General features: G+C 38.0%; 4 protein-coding genes and 2 pseudogenes across 4 annotated transcripts; 5 read left to right on the forward strand and 1 right to left on the reverse strand.

The window, feature by feature from the left end:
* LOC141696020 (uncharacterized) lies at window positions 1-638 on the forward strand. The gene is made up of 2 exons (XM_074500217.1): window positions 1-340; window positions 394-638. Exons 1-2 carry the CDS (start codon window positions 1-3, stop codon window positions 636-638), a joined length of 585 nt encoding a protein of 194 aa, XP_074356318.1.
* Window positions 639-6,145: 5,507 nt separating this feature from the next.
* On the forward strand, window positions 6,146-6,562 carry LOC141696024 (uncharacterized). Its single transcript, XM_074500218.1, has one exon. It carries the CDS (start codon window positions 6,146-6,148, stop codon window positions 6,560-6,562), a length of 417 nt encoding a protein of 138 aa, XP_074356319.1.
* An 817-nt stretch (window positions 6,563-7,379) lies between these two features.
* LOC141696025 (uncharacterized) lies at window positions 7,380-9,552 on the forward strand (annotated as a pseudogene).
* A 5,468-nt stretch (window positions 9,553-15,020) lies between these two features.
* Window positions 15,021-16,310, forward strand: LOC141696026 (uncharacterized; annotated as a pseudogene).
* Window positions 16,311-16,896: 586 nt separating this feature from the next.
* LOC141696027 (glutathione S-transferase T3-like) lies at window positions 16,897-18,315 on the reverse strand. Its single transcript, XM_074500220.1, has 2 exons — window positions 17,911-18,315; window positions 16,897-17,151 (listed from the first exon to the last, which is right to left on the reverse strand). The coding sequence occupies exons 1-2, from the start codon at window positions 18,313-18,315 to the stop codon at window positions 16,897-16,899; spliced, it is 660 nt and encodes a 219-aa protein (XP_074356321.1).
* Window positions 18,316-19,474: 1,159 nt separating this feature from the next.
* On the forward strand, window positions 19,475-20,770 carry LOC141696028 (uncharacterized). Its single transcript, XM_074500221.1, has 3 exons — window positions 19,475-20,060; window positions 20,211-20,390; window positions 20,538-20,770. The coding sequence occupies exons 1-3, from the start codon at window positions 19,475-19,477 to the stop codon at window positions 20,768-20,770; spliced, it is 999 nt and encodes a 332-aa protein (XP_074356322.1).
* The last annotated feature ends 1,105 nt before the right edge of the window (window positions 20,771-21,875 follow it).

Consider the following 21,875-nt stretch of genomic DNA (forward strand, 5'->3'; position numbering starts at 1 on the left):
ATGCGTAGATCATTATTTCTTCGAATTGAGGAAGCAGTTGCAACTCACGATTACTATTTTACTCAGCGAATTGATGCTGTAGGAGTTCGTGGACTGTCATCTCTTCAGAAAATGACAGCTGCACTGAGGATGCTTGCATATGGAACGACATCTGATGCTGTTGATGATTACATACATATTGGTGAGAGTACAACAATAGAGAGTTTAAGAAGATTTGTTAAAGCAATTGTGGAAATATTTAGAGCAGAATACTTGAGACGACCAAATGAACAAGATGTCTCTAGATTATTGAAAGAGAATGAACAACGAGGCTTTCCTGGAATGTTGGGTAATATCGACTGTATGCACTGGAATGGAAAAATTGTCCAACTGTTTGGCAATGTATGTATACAGGTCATGTTCATGAACCAACTATAATATTAAAAGCCATAGCTTCAAAAGACTTGTGGATTTGGCATTCTTTTTTTGGGCTACCAGGATCATTAAACGACATCAATGTATTAGACCGGTCTCATCTATTTGAATATTTGGATGAAGGCCGCGGACCTGAAGTGAAGTATACCATCAATGGGAATGAATATGACATGGGATATTATCTTGCTGATGGCATATATCCTTCTTGGCCAACATTTGTATAAACTATTATGAAACCTCAAGGTAACAAAAGAAAATATTTTGCAGCTGCACAAGAGTCCATTAGAAAAGATGTTGAGAGAGCATCTGGAGTGCTACAATCTCGATTTGCAATAATCCGTGGTCCTTCACGATTTTGGGATGTCGAAACAATGAAATATATTATGACAGCTTGTGTAATATTGCACAATATGATCATTGAAGATGAAAGGGAATCATCCCTTGAAGAAGAACACTTTGATTCGGATGTCGAAATATCAGTTGTTACTCGAATTCGCAAGCATCATAATCTACGAGAATTCATACAGGTTCACCAACAAATTCGAAACAAACTCGCTCATTTTCAGTTGCAAAATGATCTTATAGAACATCTTTGGCAGATCCATGGTTGTGACATGAATTAAAATTATATATTCATGTAATTTCTTTTTATGTGTTTTGTAATTTATGTGTTTTGTAATTAATAATTGATTTCTAGAAGCGGAATTAGAGAGAAATTATGCATATACATATAGATGATAAGTCAAAGCAGCAGGCTAAAGCAGCAGGCTTAGAGTATTTTTAAGTTGAAGTACAAAACGTTGTCTTGCATTTTTGCAAGGTTTTTTGTCTTGTTCTGGTTACAAGGAAATAAATTTTATCTGTTAATGCCCTTTGGTCTTACGATTAGTACGTGGATATGACAACATCATCAACAACTTTAGAGGATCTATATGCTCGTCTGTCATTGGAAGAGGAGGAAGATGGGGGGTGATTGTCCCGGAGAAGGAGGTGAGTAAACAACAGCGTACATATGTCTTGGTGGGGAGATTCCTGACTGAAAAGAATATAAATTTTAATGCCATGCAAAATCTTCTGGCTTCATTATGGCGACCTAAGGAAGGCATGTAAATACACGATCTGGGGGGTCATCGATATTCATTTGTTTTTTATCATGTATTAGACGTGCAGAAGGTGTTAGATGGGGGGCCGTGGACGTTTGAACAAAGTTTGTTGGTATATCATAAGCTAGAAGGAAATGAAGACCCACATTTGGTGAAGTTACATAGGAGTGATATCTGGCTTCAAGTGTATGATCTTCTGCAAGGCCTTGTCTCTGAGAATATTTTGGTGAATATAGGAAACTTTGTGGGAAAGTTTGTGAAATCTGACCCAGCTAATTTTAATGGAGGATGGCGGATGTATGCTCGTATACGGATAACAATGGACCTGGACAAGCCTTTAAAGGACCTGGACAAGCCTTTAAAGAGACGTATGAAGATAAAAAAGGAGGGAGGCGAATGGAGTTGGGTGAATTTTAAATATGAACGATTGAGTCAGTTTTGCTTTGTATGTGGATTAATGGGCCACTCAGAATGGGATTGTCACCTGGTGTATGCAAATCCTGAGATGGATATACCTAGAGCGTATGGAGTATGGTTGAGAGCTCCTAACAGGAACTCAAATACTCAGAACTCGAGGGCTAAGTGGTTGCGGAATGGTCCGGAAGGTGGGAAAGCTTGGGAGGGTACAGGGGTGAAGGCGATGCCAGAAACCACCGTACGCGGCAGGGATAAGGCAGAGACACGATTCATGGAAGTAGATGGTAATGTTAACGGGATTGGCGGAGATAATAGTGGGATCATGGTTGTTCAAAAAAATCAGGAGCATTCAATGGGGGATACGGAGGGGATAAATCATAGGGCTGAAATTTTGGAAGGGGATAAATTTGAAAGAGTGACAGTTGTAATGGACCCAAAAAGGAGGAGGATTGATCCTGAAAATATTACGGAAGAGATTGAAGGTGAAATAACAGATGGGCTGGGTTCAGTAAATGGGCCAAAAAACTTGATAGAGGCGGGACCTGGGAGCCAGGCCCGCCTAATACAATGAGTATCATAGCTTGGAACTGTCGTGGGTTGGGTAGACCACGTACAGTTCGTTTCCTAAATGAGATTACCCAACAGTTAAAGCCTAGTTTTATTTTTCTGTCAGAGACTAAAACAATAAAAAGTAAGGTCGAAGCAATATGTAAGGAAATAAACTTTGCAGGGTGTGCCGTAGTAGATGCAGCAGGGCAGAGTGGAGGTTTAGCTCTGCTTTGGAGGAATAATGGAGGGTGTAGAATTAGGGAAGTAAATAAGCATTTTATTGACTTTGAGGTTGAGAACGATCAAGTAGGTCGTTGGCGATATACCGGCTATTATGGTTGCCCAGAGAGAGGGCGGAGGTATGAATCGTGGAGCTTAATTAGGTACCTAGCAGGAAAATCAAATCTTTCTTGGTGTATAATTGGCGACTTCAATGATCTTCTATTTACGGATGAAAAAAGAGGAGGGAGGGATCATCCTCGTAGTTGTTTAAGGGGTTTTGGGGAGGCGATAAGGGATAGTGGGCTGTTGGATCTGGGGTTTGTGGGTGAGAAATTTACATGGGAAAAATCTCGTGGACATCCTAACTGGGTGCAGGAGCATCTGGACCGGGGTTTTGCTAATCAAGAATGGCGAGCTCTGTTCCCTAATGCTGAGATTAGAGTAATGGAAGTGACTACATCCGACCATTTGCCTTTGCACTTGCAGCTTCAAAGGCGAGTATATGTCCCTAGAATAAATCGCTTCAAATTCGAAAATGTGTGGATAAAAGAGAAGGATTGTTTTAACTTAGTGAAGAATAGTTGGGAGTCCACTGCAGGTGACGAATTACTAGAGAAAATCAAGCATTGTTGTCTTAAATTGGAGGAGTGGGGTGGGGGACAGAGTCAGGAGTTTAAACGCAAATTAGCGGATTGTCGTTACAAGTTAAAGCGATATAGAACCAGGAGGGATGAGGCTGGTATTCATATATATAATGATGCCCGGTGGGAATTTCTAAACCTTCTGGAAAAAAAGGAAGTTTACTGGAAACAACGAGCTAAGGTGTTTTGGCTGCAGCAGGGTGACCATAACACTAAGTTTTTCCATAAATTCGCGGCAGCTAGAAGAAAGATTAATGGGTTTCAGCGATTAAAGAATAAAGATGGGGAGTGGAAAGAGTCAGATGAAGAGATACATGGAATCATTACGGAGTATTTCTCTGATATTTTTACGTCTCGATGTAGAGATGGTAGGCTGTCAGACATGGAGAGTATAAACCAGGTGACGGAGATGGAAAATGAAGAATTAGGGGCTGCAGTTACTGATGAGGAGGTCAAGAACGCGGTGAGCTCAATGTATCCAGAAAAATCACCAGGCTTGGACGGTTTAAATCCGGCTTCTTTCCAGACTTATTGGAGTATAGTGGGTACAGATGTGGTCAGGTTCTGTCAACGTTACATGAGCACAGGGGAGCTGCCTAGGGGGATAAACCAAATTCTTATTTGTTTAATTCCAAAGGTAAAGGTGCCCAATGAAATGACGGATCTTCGCCCTATCTCACTGTGTAATGTGTTGACTCGGATATTATCCAAAGTCTTGTCAAATAGGCTAAAACCGTGCTTACAACATCTAATCTCAGATAAACAGAGCGCGTTTATAGAAGGACGACTGCTAAATGATAATGCTTTGATTGAGTTCGAGATTAATCATTACATGAAACGGCTGACTCAAGGATCAAAGGGCATGGTGGGCTTCAAGATTGACATTTCGAAAGCCTATGATAGGTTGGAGTGGGAATTCATTCAAAATATGATGATAAAATATGGTTTTTCTCAGATGTGGATTGCACGAATTATGGGGCTGATCACTTCAGTCTCGTACAGTTTTACTCGGAACGGGAGGGTGTTTGGAGATGTTCAACCTCAACGAGGGCTGCGGCAAGGGGATCCAATATCGCCCTATGTATATATTATATGTGCAGAAGGGCTTAGTTCAATTATTCGTCGGAATGAAGAGGTGGGTTTGATTCATGGATGCACTATTGCCAGGGGAGCTCCGACAATTTCTCATTTATTGTTCGCGGATGACTGTTAATTTTTCTTCCGTGCAACTAAATCAGAGGCAAGTGTCATGAAAAGAATCCTGGGAAGGTATGAGGAGATGTCGGGTTAAAAAATTAATTATAGGAAATCCTCAATTACTTTCTCTTCGAATACAAGTGTTGAAAGTAGGAAGGATGTTTGTGACCAGCTTGAAGTAGGTGAAATTCAGAATCCGGATAAGTACTTGGGGCTTCCAATGTTTATTGGCTGGAAGAAAGTAGCGACCTTTTCTTTCTTGGTTGACAAAGTGGAACAGAAACTGCAAGCCTGGCACAATCAAAACTTATCAAAGGCAGGGAAGGTAACGCTACTTAAAACTGCAGCTCAGGTAATCCCAAATTTCTGGATGAATATGATGTTAATCCCGGCGGAGGTGTGTGACAGAATTGAAAAAAAATGAATTCCTTTTGGTGGGGCAGGGGTGCAGAGGGTAAGGGAATTAAATGGATGTCCTGGGAGCGGCTTTGCTCGGTTAAAGAAGATGGTGGCTTGGGGTTTAAAAGTCTAAGAGGGTTTAACATTGCACTGTTAGCAAAGCAGGCTTGGCGAATAATGACTGAAGCAAACCCTTTGGTGTCGAGTCTTATGCAGGCGCGTTATTTTCCACGGTCAAGTTTTCTGGATGCAAAGCTTGGGTCAAACCCTAGCTATGTATGGAGAAGTTTGTTGGAGTCGCAAGAGGTCCTCAGACAAGGTTGTAGGCGTCGGATTGGAAATGGAAAAAACACGAGGATTTGGCAAGTCCCGTGGCTTCCATGTCAGGAGAATGGGTACCTCACGACTGAGATGCCCGAGAAGTTGAAGGACGCAAGGGTTGAAGGTTTGTTAGTGGGGGATCATATGGAATGGGATGTAGAGGTGTTACAGGATATCTGTAATGAGCGGGACTGTGAGCTAATTAAACAAATTCCTTTACCTCAAAGTAGCAAGGAAGATGCGTGGTTCTGGTTTTTCGATAGTAAGGGAGAATTCACTGTTAAGAGTTGCTATAGGCGTATTCGAGGGGAGGCGGAGTGTCTGAATAAGGAGTTTTGGAAGAAGCTATGGGGGCTCAACTTACCGGGTAAGGTGATTAATATGCTTTGGAGGACTTGTCGACGGGTTTTGCCTACTGCTCTTGCACTGGGAAAAAAATCTGTGAATGTAAGCCCGATGTGCTCATGGTGTCAGGTACACGTGGAGGATGATATGCATGTTCTTTTCCTCTGTTCTATTGCAAAGGAGGTGTGGGTAAGCATGGGTCTTGCAGAGATAGTTAAAGCGGATTCAAATGATGATGTGTTCACTGTGTTTAAAAGGGTCTTCAAGAATTGTAGTAGAGATCAGTGTGGTATGGTGGGTATGGTCTGCTGGAACCTCTGGTATCGACGTAATAATTGGGTTTGGAATCGGGTTAATACTTCTAGTTTTGCTATCCAGTCCAGATCCTACAGCATGCTTGCAGAATAGCACCGGGCTCAGGAAGTTATCCCTCGGGAGGAGAAGCATCATCAGGTTAGTAGTAGAGTGTGGTGTAAGCCACCTGATGGATGGATAAAGATTAATATAGATGCTGCGTGTAACCAGAGAACAGGAAAAATGGGAGTGGGATGTATTGTTCGAGATCATCAGGGAAGGTTTATTAGAGCACGGAGTAAGGTTGTTCACGGACGTCTGCAGCCTAGGGAAGTTGAGGCGATGGGGCTCCGTGAGGCTTTATCATGGATTAAGGATTGGAGGTCACATAGATGTGTGTTTGAGTGTGATGCAAAGCAGGTAGTAGACGCAATTCATGCAGAAGAATGGCGCTCTTATTTTGACACAATAATTGGGGATTGTAAGGACATTCTTAAACACTCTAATGAAGTGTTAGTCGTGTTTGGTTCTAGGTCTGCGAATAGGATAACTCACTTGCTAGCAACAGCTACATATTCCATGTCAGACTCTCAGGAGTGGTTAGTTTCTGCTCCGGATTTTATTATGTACGATGTTACTGCTGAGGCAGCTTTGAATTAATGCAAGTTCATTTTATTTCAAAAAAAAATTGATTTCTAGGAAATAATTTAAAATAGAACCCAACAGTTAAAAGGTGAAAAAATGAAGATAGCAAAACTGTGTTCTCCTTACGTAGAAATCATCGATTTCTAGGAAATCATTTTAATAAAACCTAACGGTTAAAAGATGAAAAGAAAATTTATATAGCAAAACAGCGTTCTAGTTAGTGGTAGCTAAGAGCATCTCCAATGGGGTTGAATATAATGGTTAGCTATGATAATATAAAATAAAATAATGGTTGGCTAATATTTGCTGAATCTGTAAGGGTTGTGTTCCAATGAGGTTAGCTATAATGGTTGGCTATTTTTTGAAATAGTATATTTTAATTTTAAACAATAAGTTTTCAATAAAATTATAATTTAATAAAATATTATCAATGCTAATTCACTTGATATTGTGGTTAAATGATTTTAGAAAATTAAATTAAAAATTTATTAAATGTGAAGACATTTAATATTAACAATAATTTATTGTGGTTAATTGATTTTAAAATATAGTCATATATTTTGTAAAATTTTAAGTAATAAGTTATTATAAAGTAAAGAATAATGAAAGTGACAACTCAATTCAGAAATCTCAGATTTCGCAACTTTACTTTTTTGGCTAGTTGATGTGAAAATACACTGGCAAAATTCAACTTTGTAAATGGTCCACAACAATGAGCAATATTTTTAAGATATCAGTATCACACTTCATCTGAACTTCCTATAAATTATACAGATCAAGAACGAAGTAAAACACAAACTTAATATATTTCAACATACCGTACTCAAATTTAATGGATAACACCACACAAATGATTCTTGATATTATGCTAGCAGAAGAAGTAGAGCATGATGGAAGAATGAGAGTGGCTGCTGTACACCTTCATTATCAACGTCAGAGAGTGAATTTTATCCCACATCATGGTGGTTCTATTATGAATCATCGTGTGATTAATCGAAATAGGGAAGAAGGTCATACTAGACTGTATCATGATTATTTTTTTGATACACCTACGTACACGGAAACACAATTTGTCGAAGATTCTGAATGCGTAGATCATTATTTCTTCGAATTGAGGAAGCAGTTGCAACTCACGATTACTATTTTACTCAGCGAATTGATGCTGTAGGAGTTCGTGGACTGTCATCTCTTCAGAAAATGACAGCTGCACTGAGGATGCTTGCATATGGAACGACATCTGATGCTGTTGATGATTACATACGTATTGGTGAGAGTACAACAATAGAGAGTTTAAGAAGATTTGTTAAAGCAATTGTGGAAATATTTGGAGCAGAATACTTGAGACGACCAAATGAACAAGATGTCTCTAGATTATTGGAAGAGAATGAACAACGAGGCTTTCCTGGAATGTTGGGTAATATAGACTGTATGCACTGGAATGGAAAAATTGTCCAACTGTTTGGCAATGTATGTATACAGGTCATGTTCATGAACCAACTATAATATTAAAAGCCATAGCTTCAAAAGACTTGTGGATTTGGCATTCTTTTTTTGGGCTACCAGGATCATTAAACGACATCAATGTATGAGACCGGTCTCATCTATTTGAATATTTGGCTGAAGGCCGCGGACCTGAAGTGAAGTATACCATCAATGGGAATGAATATGACATGGGATATTATCTTGCTGATGGCATATATCCTTCTTGGCCAACATTTGTATAAACTATTATGAAACCTCAAGGTAACAAAAGAAAATATTTTGCAGCTGCACAAGAGTCCATTAGAAAAGATGTTGAGAGAGCATCTGGAGTGCTACAATCTCGATTTGCAATAATCAGTGGTCCTTCACGATTTTGGGATGTCGAAACAATGAAATATATTATGACAGCTTGTGTAATATTGCACAATATGATCATTGAAGATGAAAGAGAATCATCCCTTGAAGAAGAACACTTTGATTCGAATGTCAAAATATCAATTGTTACTCGAATTCGCAAGCATCATAATCTACGAGAATTCATACAGGTTCACCAACAAATTCGAAACAAACCCGCTCATTTTCAGTTGCAAAATGATCTTATAGAACATCTTTGGCAGATCCATGGTCGTGACATGAATTAAAATTATATATTCATGTAATTTCTTTTTATGTGTTTTGTAATTTATGTGTTTTGTAATTAATAATTGATTTCTAGGAGCGGAATTAGAGAGAAATTATGCATATACATATAGATGATAAGTCAAAGCAGCATTCTAAAGCAGCAGGCTTAGAGTATTTTTAAGTTTAAGTACAAAACGTTGTCTTGCATTTTTGCAAGGTTTTTTGTCTTGTTCTGGTAACAAGGAAATAAATTTTATCTGTTAATGCCCTTTGGTCTTACGATTAGTACGTGGATATGGCAACATCATCAACAACTTTAGAGGATCTATATGCTCGTCTGTCATTGGAAGAGGAGGAAGATGGGGGGGGTGATTGTCCCGGAGAAGGAGGTGAGTAAACAACAGCGTACATATGTCTTGGTGGGGAGATTCCTGACTGAAAAGAATATAAATTTTAATGCCATGCAAAATCTTCTGGCTTCATTATGGCGACCTAAGGAAGGCATGTAAATACACGATCTGGGGGGTCATCGATATTCATTTGTTTTTTATCATGTATTAGACGTGCAGAAGGTGTTAGATGGGGGGCCGTGGACGTTTGAACAAAGTTTGTTGGTATATCATAAGCTAGAAGGAAATGAAGACCCACATTTGGTGAAGTTACATAGGAGTGATATCTGGCTTCAAGTGTATGATCTTCCGCAAGGCCTTGTCTCTGAGAATATTTTGGTGAATATAGGAAACTTTGTGGGAAAGTTTGTGAAATCTGACCCAGCTAATTTTAATGGAGGATGGCGGATGTATGCTCGTATACGGATAACAATGGACCTGGACAAGCCTTTAAAGGACCTGGACAAGCCTTTAAAGAGACGTATGAAGATAAAAAGGGAGGGAGGCGAATGAAGTTGGGTGAATTTTAAATATGAACGATTGAGTCAGTTTTGCTTTGTATGTGGATTAATGGGCCACTCAGAATGGGATTATCACCTGGTGTATGCAAATCCTGAGATGGATATACCTAGAGCGTATGGAGTATGGTTGAGAGCTCCTAACAGGAACTCAAATACTCAGAACTCGGGGGCTAAATGGTTGCGGAATGGTCCGGAAGGTGGGAAAGCTTGGGAGGGTACAGGGGTGAAGGCGATGCCAGAAACCACCGTACGCGGCAGGGATAAGGCAGAGACACGATTCATGGAATTAGATGGTAATGTTAACGGGATTGGCGGAGATAATAGTGGGATCATGGTTGTTCAAAAAAATCAGGAGCATTCAATGGGGGATACGGAGGGGATAAATCATAGGGCTGAAATTTTGGAAGGGGATAAATTTGAAAGAGTGACAGTTGTAATGGACCCAAAAAGGAGGAGGATTGATCCTGAAAATATTACGGAAGAGATTGAAGGTGAAATAACAGATGGGCTGGGTTCAGTAAATGGGCCAAAAAACTTGATAGAGGCGGGACCTGGGAGCCAGGCCCGCCTAATACAATGAGTATCATAGCCTAGAACTGTCGTGGGTTGGGTAGACCACGTACAGTTCGTTTCCTAAATGAGATTACCCAACAGTTAAAGCCTAGTTTTGTTTTTCTGTCAGAGACTAAAACAATAAAAAGTAAGGTCGAAGCAATATGTAAGGAAATAAACTTTGCAGGGTGTGCGGTAGTAGATGCAGCAGGGCAGAGTGGAGGTTTAGCTCTGCTTTGGAGGAATAATGGAGGGTGTAGAATTAGGGAAGTAAATAAGCATTTTATTGACTTTGAGTTTGAGAACGATCAAGTAGGTCGTTGGCGATATACCGGCTATTATGGTTGCCCAGAGAGAGGGAGGAGGTATGAATCGTGGAGCTTAATTAGGTACCTAGCAGGAAAATCAAATCTTCCTTGGTGTATAATTGGCGACTTCAATGATCTTCTATTTACGGATGAAAAAAGAGGAGGGAGGGATCATTCTCGTAGTTGTTTAAGGGGTTTTGGGGAGGCGATAAGGGATAGTGGGCTGCTGGATCTGGGGTTTTTGGGTGAGAAATTCACATGGGAAAAATCTCGTGGACATCCTAACTGGGTGCAGGAGCGTCTGGACCGGGGTTTTGCTAATCAAGAATGGCGAGCTCTGTTCCCTAATGCTGAGATTAGAGTAATGGAAGTGACTACATCCGACCATTTGCCTTTGCACTTGCAGCTTCAAAGGCGAGTATATGTCCCTAGAATAAATCGCTTCAAGTTCGAAAACGTGTGGATAAAAGAGAAGGATTGTTATAACTTAGTGAAGAATAGCTGGGAGTCCACTGCAGGTGACGAATTACTAGAGAAAATCAAGCATTGTTGTCTTAAATTGGAGGAGTGGGGAGGGGGACAGAGTCAGGAGTTTAAATGCAAATTAGCGGATTATCGTTACAAGTTAAAGCGATATAGAACCAGGAGGGATGAGGCTGGTATTCGTATATATAATGATGCCCGGTGGGAATTTCTAAACCTTCTGGAAAAAAAGGAAGTTTACTGGAAAGAACGAGCTAAGGTGTTTTGGCTGCAGTAGGGTGACCAGAACACTAGGTTTTTCCATAAATTCGCGGCAGCTAGAAGAAAGAATAATGGGTTTCAGCGATTAAAGAATAAAGATGGGGAGTGGAAAGAGTCAGATGAAGAGATACATGGAATCATTACGGAGTATTTCTCTGATATTTTTACGTCTCGATGTAGAGATGGTAGGCTGTCAGACAGGGAGAGTATAAACCAGGTGACGGAGATGGAAAATGAAGAATTAGGGGCTGCAGTTACTGATGAGGAGGTCAAGAATGCAGTGAGCTCAATGTATCCAGAAAAATCACCAGGCTTGGACGGTTTAAATCCGGCTTCTTTCCAGACTTATTGGAGTATAGTGGGTACAGATGTGGTCAGGTTCTGTCAACGTTACATGAGCACAGGGGAGCTGCCTAGGGGGATAAACCAAACTCTTATTTGTTTAATTCCAAAGGTAAAGGTGCCCAATGAAATGACGGATCTTCGCCCTATCTCACTGTGTAATGTGTTGACTCGGATATTATCCAAAGTCTTGTCAAATAGGCTAAAACCGTGCTTACAACATCTAATCTCAGATAAACAGAGCGCGTTTATAGAAGGACGACTGCTAAATGATAATGCTCTGATTGCTTTCGAGATTAATCATTACATGAAACGGCTGACTCAAGGATCAAAGGGCGTGGTGGGCTTCAAGATTGACATTTCGAAAGCCTATGATAGGTTGGAGTGGGACTTCATTCAAAATATGATGATAAAATATGGTTTTTCTCAGATGTGGATTGCACGAATTATGGGGCTGATCACTTCAGTCTCGTACAGTTTTACTCGGAACGGGAGGGTGTTTGGAGATGTTCAACCTCAACGGGGGTTGCGGCAAGGGGATCCAATATCGCCCTATGTATATATTATGTGTGCAGAAGGGCTTAGTTCAATTATTCGTCGGAATGAAGAGGTGGGTTTGATTCATGGATGCACTATTGCCAGGGGAGCTCCGACAATATCTCATTTATTGTTCGCGGATGACTGTTATTTTTTCTTCCGTGCAACTAAATCAGAGGCAAGTGTCATGAAGAGAATCCTGGGAAGGTATGAGGAGATGTCGGGTCAAAAAATTAATTATAGGAAATCCTCAATTACTTTCTCTTCGAATACAAGTGTTGAAAGTAGGAAGGATGTTTGTGACCAGCTTGAAGTAGGTGAAATTCAGAATCCGGATAAGTACTTGGGGCTTCCAATGTTTATTGGCTGGAAGAAAGTAGCGACCTTTTCTTTCTTGGTTGACAAAGTGGAACAGAAACTGCAAGCCTGGCACAATCAAAACTTATCAAAGGCAGGGAAGGTAACGCTACTTAAAACTGCAGCTCAGGTAATCCCAAATTTCTGGATGAATATGATGTTAATCCCGGCGGAGGTGTGTGATAGAATTGAAAAAAAAATGAATTCCTTTTGGTGGGGCAGGGGTGCAGAGGGTAAGGGAATTAAATGGATGTCCTTGGAGCGGCTTTGCTCGGTTAAAGAAGATGGTGGCTTGGGGTTTAAAAGTCTAAGAGGGTTTAACATTGCACTGTTAGCAAAGCAGGCTTGGCGAATAATGACTGAAGCAAACCCTTTGGTGTCGAGTCTTATGCAGGCACGTTATTTTCCACGGTCAAGTTTTCTGGATGCAAAGCTTGGGTCAAACCCTAGCTATGTATGGAGAAGTTTGTTGGAGTCGCAAGAGGTCCTCAGACAAGGTTGTAGGCGTCAGATTGGAAATGGAAAAAACACGAGGATTTGGCAAGTCCCGTGGCTTCCATGTCAGGAGAATGGGTACCTCACGACTGAGATGCCCGAGAAGTTGAAGGACGCAGGGGTTGAAGGTTTGTTAGTGGGGGATCATATGGAATGGGATGTAGAGTTGTTACAGGATATCTGTAATGAGCGAGACTGTGAGCTAATTAAACAAATTCCTTTACCTCAAAGTAGCAAGGAAGATGCGTGGTTCTGGTTTTTCGATAGTAAGGGAGAATTCACTATTAAGAGTTGCTATAGGCGTATTCGAGGGGAGGCGGAGTATCTGAATAAGGAGTTTTGGAAGAAGCTATGGGGGCTCAACTTACCGGGTAAGGTGATTAATATGCTTTGGAGGACTTGTCGACGGGTTTTGCCTACTGCTCTTGCACTGGGAAAAAAATCTGTGAATGTAAGCCCGATGTGCTCATGGTGCCAGGTACACGTGGAGGATGATATGCATGTTCTTTTCCTCTGTTCTATTGCAAAGGAGGTGTGGGTAAGCATGGGTCTTGCAGAGATAGTTAAAGCGGATTCAAATGATGATGTGTTCACTGTGTTTAAAAGGGTCTTCAAGAATTGTAGTAGAGATCAGTGTGGTATGGTGGGTATGGTCTGTTGGAACCTCTGGTATTGACGTTATAATTGGGTTTGGAATCGGGTTAATACTTCTAGTTTTGCTATCCAGTCCAGATCCTACAGCATGCTTGCAGAATGGCACCGGGCTCAGGAAGTTATCCCTCGGGAGGAGAAGCATCATCAGGTTAGTAGTAGAGTGTGGTGTAAGCCACCTGATGGGTGGATAAAGATTAATATAGATGCTGCGTGTAACCAGAGAACAGGAAAAATGGGAGTGGGATGTATTGTTCGAGATCATCAGGGAAGGTTTATTAGAGCACGGAGTAAGGTTGTTCACGGACGTCTGCAGCCTGGGGAAGTTGAGGCGATGGGGCTCCGTGAGGCTTTATCATGGATTAAGGATTGGAGGTCACATAGATGTGTGTTTGAGTGTGATGCAAAGCAGGTAGTAGACGCAATTCATGCAGAAGAATGGCGCTCTTATTTTGATACAATAATTGGGGATTATAAGGACATTCTTAAACACTTTAATGAAGTGTTAGTCGTGTTTGGTTCTAGGTCTACGAATAGGATAGCTCACTTGCTAGCAACAGCTACGTATTCCATGTCAGACTCTCAGGAGTTGTTAGTTTCTGCTCCGGATTTTATTATGTACGATGTTACTGTTGAGGCAGCTTTGAATTAATGCAAGTTCATTTTATTTCAAAAAAAAAAATAATTGATTTCTAGGAAATAATTTAAAATAGAACCCAACAGTTAAAAGGTGAAAAAATGAAGATAGCAAAACTGTGTTCTCCTTACGTGGAAATCATCGATTTCTAGGAAATCATTTTAATAAAACCTAACGGTTAAAAGATGAAAAGAAAATTTATATAGCAAAACAGCGTTCTAGTTAGTGGTAGCTAAGAGCATCTCCAATGGGGTTGAATATAATGGTTAGCTATGATAATATAAAATAAAATAATGGTTGGCTAAAATTTGCTGAATCTGTAAGGGTTGTGTTCCAATGAGTTTAGCTATAATGGTTGGCTATTTTTTGAAATAGTATATTTTAATTTTAAACAATAAGTTTTCAATAAAATTATAATTTAATAAAATATTATCAATGCTAATTCACTTGATATTGTGGTTAAATGATTTTAGAAAATTAAATTAAAAATTTATTAAATGTGAAGACATTTAATATTAACAATAATTTATTGTGGTTAATTGATTTTAAAATATAGTCATATATTTTGTAAAATTTTAAGTAATAAGTTATTATAAAGTAAAGAATAATGAAAGTGACAACTCAATTCAGAAATCTCAGATTTCGCAACTTTACTTTTTTGGCTAGTTGATGTGAAAATACACTGGCAAAATTCAACTTTGTAAATGGTCCACAACAATGAGCAATAATTTTAAGATATCAGTATCACACTTCATCTGAACTTCCTATAAATTATACAGATCAAGAACGAAGTAAAACACAAACTTAATATATTTCAACATACCGTACTCAATTTCAATGGATAACACCACACAAATGATTCTTGATATTATGCTAGCAGAAGAAGTAGAGCATGATGCAAGAATGAGAGTGGTTGCTGTACACCTTCATTATCAACGTCAGAGAGTGAATTTTATCCCACATCATGGTGGTTCTATTATGAATCATCGTGTGATTAATCGAAATAGGGAAGAAGGTCATACTAGACTGTATCATGATTATTTTTCTGATACACCTACGTACACGGAAACACAATTTGTCGAAGATTCTGAATGCTTAGATCATTATTTCTTCCAATTAAGGAAGCAGTTGCAACTCACGATTACTATTTTACTCATCGAATTGATGCTGTAGGATTTCGTGGACTGTCATCTCTTCAGAAAATGACAGTTGCACTGAGGATACTTGCATATGGAACGACATCTGATGTTGTTGATGATTACATACATATTGGTGAGAGTACAACAATAGAGAGTCTAAGAAGATTTGTTAAAGCAATTGTGGAAATATTTGGAGCAGAATACTTGAGACGACCAAATGAACAAGATGTCTCTAGATTATTGGAAGAGAATGAACAACGAGGCTTTCCTGGAATGTTGGGTAGTATCGACTGTATGCACTGGAATGGAAAAATTGTCCAACTGTTTGGCAATGTATGTATACAGGTCATGTTCATGAACCAACTATAATATTAAAAGCCATAGCTTCAAAAGACTTGTGGATTTGGCATTCTTTTTTTGGGCTACCAGGATCATTAAACGACATCAATGTATTAGACCGGTCTCATCTATTTGAATATTTGGCTGAAGGCCGCGGACCTGAAGTGAAGTATACCATCAATGGGAATGAATATGACATGGGATATTATCTTGCTGATGGCATATATCCTTCTTGGCCAACATTTGTAAAAACTATTATGAAACCTCAAGGTAACAAAAGAAAATATTTTGCAGCTGCACAAGAGTCCATTAGAAAAGATATTGAGAGAGCATTTGAAGTGCTACAATCTCGATTTGCAATAATCCGTGGTCCTTCACGATTTTGGATGTCGAAACAATGATATATATTATGACAGCTTGTGTAATATTGCACAATATGATCATTGAAGATGAAAGGGAATCATCCCTTGAAGAAGAACACTTTGATTCGGATGTCGAAATATCAGTTGTTACTCGAATTCGCAAGCATCATAATCTACGAGAATTCATACAGGTTCACCAACAAATTCGAAACAAACCCGCTCATTTTCAGTTGCAAAATGATCTTATAGAACATCTTTGGCAGATCCATGGCTGTGACATAAATTAATATTATATATTCATGTAATTTCTTTTTATGTGTTTTGTAATTTACCTTTGACAAGATATTTTTTAAATTAAAATTGTATTTTCTAGAAGCGAATTACTTGAGGTTCATTGATCAGTTTCATAATTACATTCATCACTTCTGCTGTATTCAACAGTCGAAATAAATACAAGAACCAAAGCAATAAAAAAATATACAATAATAAGTACCAAAATAAATTCGATTGCATAGTAAGTACCAAAATAAATTACAAAACATTTTTCAAGATTTTAGCTTCAAGACATCATAATATTTTCTTTGATCAGGTAGCATTATACTAGTATCCATTGCCATGATCGAGGCTTCATAAACTTGCCTTTCACGGTCCTCCTTTTGTCTTTCGCGCTCCTCCTTTGCTAAGCGAAGTTGCAATTTATCTATTTGTAATTGCATTATCTCCATACGCCTTTCCTGCTCCTCCTTTTGCATTTGCATCATTTCTTTCTGTAACTGCAAACTTATTTTAATAGATTCAGTTCTTGAAGAAGCAACAACCAATGCATCTTTCTACATCGATTTAAGAATTTCTAAGCTTTCTCCATCTGCTACTTCATATGCAGTTTTTTTTAATTTTCTTTGCAGCCTTTCTTCCTATTGGACGCTCCTTTCTTTCTTCAGATTTCATATAGGCAGATTCTAGACTATCAACTAATGGAGAAGATGGCTGATTCTCCTTAATGTTTGACTTGTTTTTTCTTGCCATTGTAGCTGCATATTTTGGTGAATGGCGTAACTCATTCCAATGCTGCATGAAAGGAAATTTCTCCTTCTGTATATCCTCGAACATCGTCATTGTCTCTGCAATCTGCCAAAGATTAAGTGAAATTTTGTAATATTGCACTAAAGATATTCACACATTGCAAGGATGATCAGAAAATAGAAACTGATATACTGGGTACTTGGCACTAAACTGTTCCATTTGACAGCAATAACATATCTTTCTTTCTCACTATTGCAGTATGGAGGAGTGATGGGCAATAACAGATATACAAATTCAATGCAGATAATAAAAATCAACAGAGTACTCTAGTTCTTTTCTAGAAAAAAGAATGGTAGGATGAATTTATGGACAACAGGAATGGAGCACATGAGGTATAAATGAATTACTCATGCCTGGTGGACTAACAGCCCTTCACTATTTTCACAATATTACTGCAATCTTACCCAAAAACTACTCTGTTTACCCGCTTAAATCTCAAGCCTAATCTAGTCCTGAAGACAAAGAAACCAAACCATCCACCTAGTCCTCCCCTATTGTACTTAATAATTCCACCCTTTGCACATGGTGCATTCCCTATGTTTTATTTTCTGCAGAAAATCATAATTCAACTGCTATTTTCTGCAGAAAATTATAGTAAATATTTTCTGCTATTTTCTATAATTATAGAAAATTATAGTAATCAAGAAGTTTTGAAGTTGTATGTATTGATTGAGGGGTAGTAGTAATCAGGGGAAAAAAAGTCTCCATCTGATCCATATAAAAAGCATTGACACACTACAATTTCAAGGCAAAACAACAATCAAGTAACTCTTATTATTAAAAATAAGAGTGGTAAATATGTACCTTATTTTGCTCAGTAACACCGCTTTGATTCCTTGAACTAATTTTATTGTAATAACCAATAAACTTGCTTAAAGAGGTGTTGATTGCGGACCAGCGGTTACACAACGAGGTATGCGTCCGATCACTTTCAAATGTTTTATTGTCATGAAAATATTTCCAAATCCTAGTCCAGTAAGTCGCATGTGTCTGGTTATTTCCTTGAACATGATCCATGCTTATGTTTAACCAAGCGGACAAGAGTAACATATTTTCCTCAATTAAAAAATTCTTTGATCTTCCCCGTTTTGATTTGCTAGGTGCTTGTTGACTATTTTCTTGCGATAAAGGGGGTGGTGGAGAGTAAGAAAACTCTTCAGCTTCATTGTATGAACCTTCATTTAGTAAAAAAACAAAAGTGTGTTCCATTTCTAGTTAATCAAGATAGCCTGCAACAAATTACGTTTAATAAAATTACAAGTTCCAAACTTAAACTATCACCCTTGTCAAAGATAGTACAAATATATAGTGCCCAATTTATACAGGAAGTAAATTCTATTGAAATTATTTCGGACAATTAATCAAACAGCTGTTGTGCTACCTCCTACTTTAGTTTCATATAAAGAAAAGCTCATTGATAAATTCGACTATAGGAGGTTTCAACAAATCATAGCACATACCAAGTCACAAATGAATTCCAAATTTGATACAAATTAAACAAAAAAGAGAGATTGAAAAATACATACATGTGCTTGCAAACTATGTGGCGGCAGAAGAAAGAAAACTGCGGGAGGAAAAAAAAGCAGCGCGAAATGATGTGGATAATTGGCTACAGATCTGGAGACATTTAACAAATATAGCCAATCATATCAGAGTGGGTATAATTTATGCTAAGGGGTTTAGACAGTTGGAGAATAAAAATTTGGAGATATTGGCTATAAATGATACTGTAGAGTGACAGCTGAAAGTTTTTAGCTAAGGGGAAGAGTGGTTGGAGATGCTCTTAGAGCATCTCCAATGGGTTGGCTAAATAATATAAAATAATGGTTGGCTAAAATTTGCTGAACCTGTAAGTCATTGTGTTCCTACGAGGTTAACTATAATGGTTGGCTATTTTTTGAAATAGTATATTTTAATTTTAAACAATAAGTTTTCAATAAAATTATTATTTAATAAAATATTATCAATGCTAATTCACTTGATATTGTGGTTAAATGATTTTAGAAAATTAAATTAAAAATTTATTAAAGTTGAAGACATTTAATATTAACAATAATTTATTGTGGTTAATTGATTTTAAAATATAGTCATATATTTTGTAAAATTTTAAGTAATAAGTTATTATAAAGTAAAAGATAATGAAAGTGACAACTCAATTCAGAAATCTCAGATTTAGCAGCTTTACTTTTTTGGCTAGTTGATGTGAAAATACACTGGCAAAATTCAACTTTGTAAATGGTCCACAATAATGAGCAATAATTTTAAGATATCAGTATCACACTTCATCTGAACTTCCTATAAATAGTACAGATCAAGAACGAAGTAAAACACAAACTTAATATATTTCAACATACCATACTCAATTTCAATGGATAACACCACACAAATGATTCTTGATATTATGCAAGCAGAAGAAGAAGAAGAGCATGATGCAAGAATGAGAGTGGCTGCTGTACACCTTCATTATCAACGTCAGAGAGTGAATTCTATCCAACATCATGGTGGTTCTATTATGAATCATCGTGTGATTAATCGAAATAGGGAAGAATGTAATACTAGACTGTATCATGATTATTATTCTGATACACCTACGTACACGGAAACACAATTTCGTCGAAGATTCCGAATGCGTAGATCATTATTTCTTCGAATTGAGGAAGCAGTTGTAACTCACGATTACTATTTTACTCAGCGAACTGATGTTGTAGGAGTTCGGGGACTGTCATCTCTTCAGAAAATGACAGCTGCACTGAGGATGCTTGCATATGGAACGACATCTGATGTTGTTGATGATTACGTACGTATTGGTGAGAGTACAATAATAGAGAGTCTAAGAAGATTTGTTAAATCAATTGTGGAAATATTTGGAGCAGAATACTTGAGACGACCAAATGAACAAGATGTCTCTAGATTATTGGCGGAGAATGAACAACGAGGCTTTCCTGGAATGTTGGGTAGTATCGACTGTATGCACTAGAAGTGGAAAAATTGTCCAACTGCTTGGCAAGGTATGTATACAGGTCATGTTCATGAACTAACTATAATATTAGAAGCCATAGCTTCAAAAGACTTGTGGATTTGACATTCTTTTTTTGGGCTACCAGGATCATTAAACGACATCAATGTATTAGACCGGTCTCATCTATTTGAAGATTTGGCTGAATGCCGCGGATCTAAAGTGAAGTATACCATCAATGGGAATGAATATGACATGGGATATTATCTTGCTGATGGCATATATCCTTCTTGGCCAATATTTGTAAAAACTATTCCGAAACCTCAAGGTAACAAAAGAAAATATTTTGCAGCTGTACGAGAGTCCATTAGAAAAGATGTTGAGAGAGCATTTGGAGTGCTACAATCTTGATTTGCAATAATCCGTGGTCCTTCACGATTTTGGGATGTCGAAACAATGAAATATATTATGACAGCTTGTGTAATATTGCACAATATGATCATTGAAGATGAAAGGGAATCATCCCTTGAAGAAGAACACTTTGATTCGGATGTCGAAATATCAGTTGTTACTCGAATTCGCAATCATCATAATCTACGAGAATTCATACAAGTTCATCAACAAATTCGAAACAAACCCGCTCATTTTCAGTTGCAAAATGATCTTATAAAATATCTTAGGCAGATCCATGGCGGTGACATGAATTAAAATTATATAATCATGTAATTTTTTTTATGTGTTTTGTAATTTACCTTTGACAAGATATTTTCTAAATTAATATTGTATTTTCTAGAAGCGAATTACTTGAGGTTCATTGATCAGTTTCATATTTACATTCATCACTTCTGCTGTATTCAACACTCGAAATAAATACAAGAACCAAAGAAATAAAAAATATACAATAATAAGTACCAAAATTAATTCGTTTGTATAGTAAGTACCAAAATAAATTACAAAACATTTTCAAGATTTTATCTTTCAAGGCATCATAATATTTTCTTTGATCAGGTAGCATTATACTAGTATCCATTGCCATGATCGAGGCTTCATAAACTTGCCTTTCACGGTCCTCTTTTTGTCTTTCGCGCTCCTCCTTTGCTAAGCGAAGTTGTAATTTATCTTTTTGTAATGGCATCATCCCCATATGCCTTTCTTGCTCCTTCTTTTGTATTTGCATCATTTCTTTCTGTAACTGCAAACTCATTTTAATAGATTCAGTTCTTAAAGAAGCAACAACCAATGCATCTTTCTGCATCGATTTAAGAATTTCTAAGCTTTCTCCATCTGCTACTTCATATGCAGTTTTTTTAATTTTCTTTGCAGCCTTTCTTCCTATTGGACGCTTCATTCCTTTTTCAGATTCCATATAGGCAGATTCTGGACTATCAACTAATGGAGAAGATGGCTGATTCTCCTTCATGTTTGACTTATTTTTTCTTGCCAATTTAGCTGCATATTTTGGTGAATGGCGCAACTCATTCCAATGCTGCATGAAAGGAAATTTCTCATTCTGTATATCCTCGTACATCGTCATTGTCTCTGCAATCTGCCAAAGATTAAGTGAAATTTTGTAATATTGCACTAAAGATATTCACACATTGCAAGGATGATCATAAAATAGAAACTGATATACTGGGTACTTGGTATTAAACTTTTCCATTTGACAACAATAACATATCTTTGTTTCTCACTCTTGCAGTATGGAGGAGTGATGGGCAATAACATATATACAAATTCAATGCAGATAATAAAATTCAACAGAGTACTCTAGTTCTTTTCTAGAACAAAGAATTGTAGGATGAATTTATGGACA

Source organism: Apium graveolens, chromosome 11 (genome assembly GCF_009905375.1).
Source record: "Apium graveolens cultivar Ventura chromosome 11, ASM990537v1, whole genome shotgun sequence".
NCBI lineage: Eukaryota > Viridiplantae > Streptophyta > Magnoliopsida > Apiales > Apiaceae > Apium > Apium graveolens.

Bases quoted from the DNA above. Each gene is read 5' to 3' on its own strand.
- LOC141696020 (XM_074500217.1), top strand. From the start codon at position 1: ATGCGTAGATCATTATTTCTTCGAATTGAGGAAGCAGTTGCAACTCAC. The intron at 341-393 runs GTATGCACTGGA...GTATGTATACAG, and splicing joins AATGTTGGGTAATATCGACT to GTCATGTTCATGAACCAACT.
- LOC141696024 (XM_074500218.1), top strand. From the start codon at position 6,146: ATGGGAGTGGGATGTATTGTTCGAGATCATCAGGGAAGGTTTATTAGA.
- LOC141696027 (XM_074500220.1), bottom strand. From the start codon at position 18,315: ATGGAACACACTTTTGTTTTTTTACTAAATGAAGGTTCATACAATGAA. The intron at 17,152-17,910 runs GTACATATTTAC...AATCTTTGGCAG, and splicing joins GTGTTACTGAGCAAAATAAG to ATTGCAGAGACAATGACGAT.
- LOC141696028 (XM_074500221.1), top strand. From the start codon at position 19,475: ATGGATAACACCACACAAATGATTCTTGATATTATGCAAGCAGAAGAA. The intron at 20,061-20,210 runs GTAGTATCGACT...TTGGGCTACCAG, and splicing joins AGGCTTTCCTGGAATGTTGG to GATCATTAAACGACATCAAT. The intron at 20,391-20,537 runs GTAACAAAAGAA...ATATTATGACAG, and splicing joins AACTATTCCGAAACCTCAAG to CTTGTGTAATATTGCACAAT.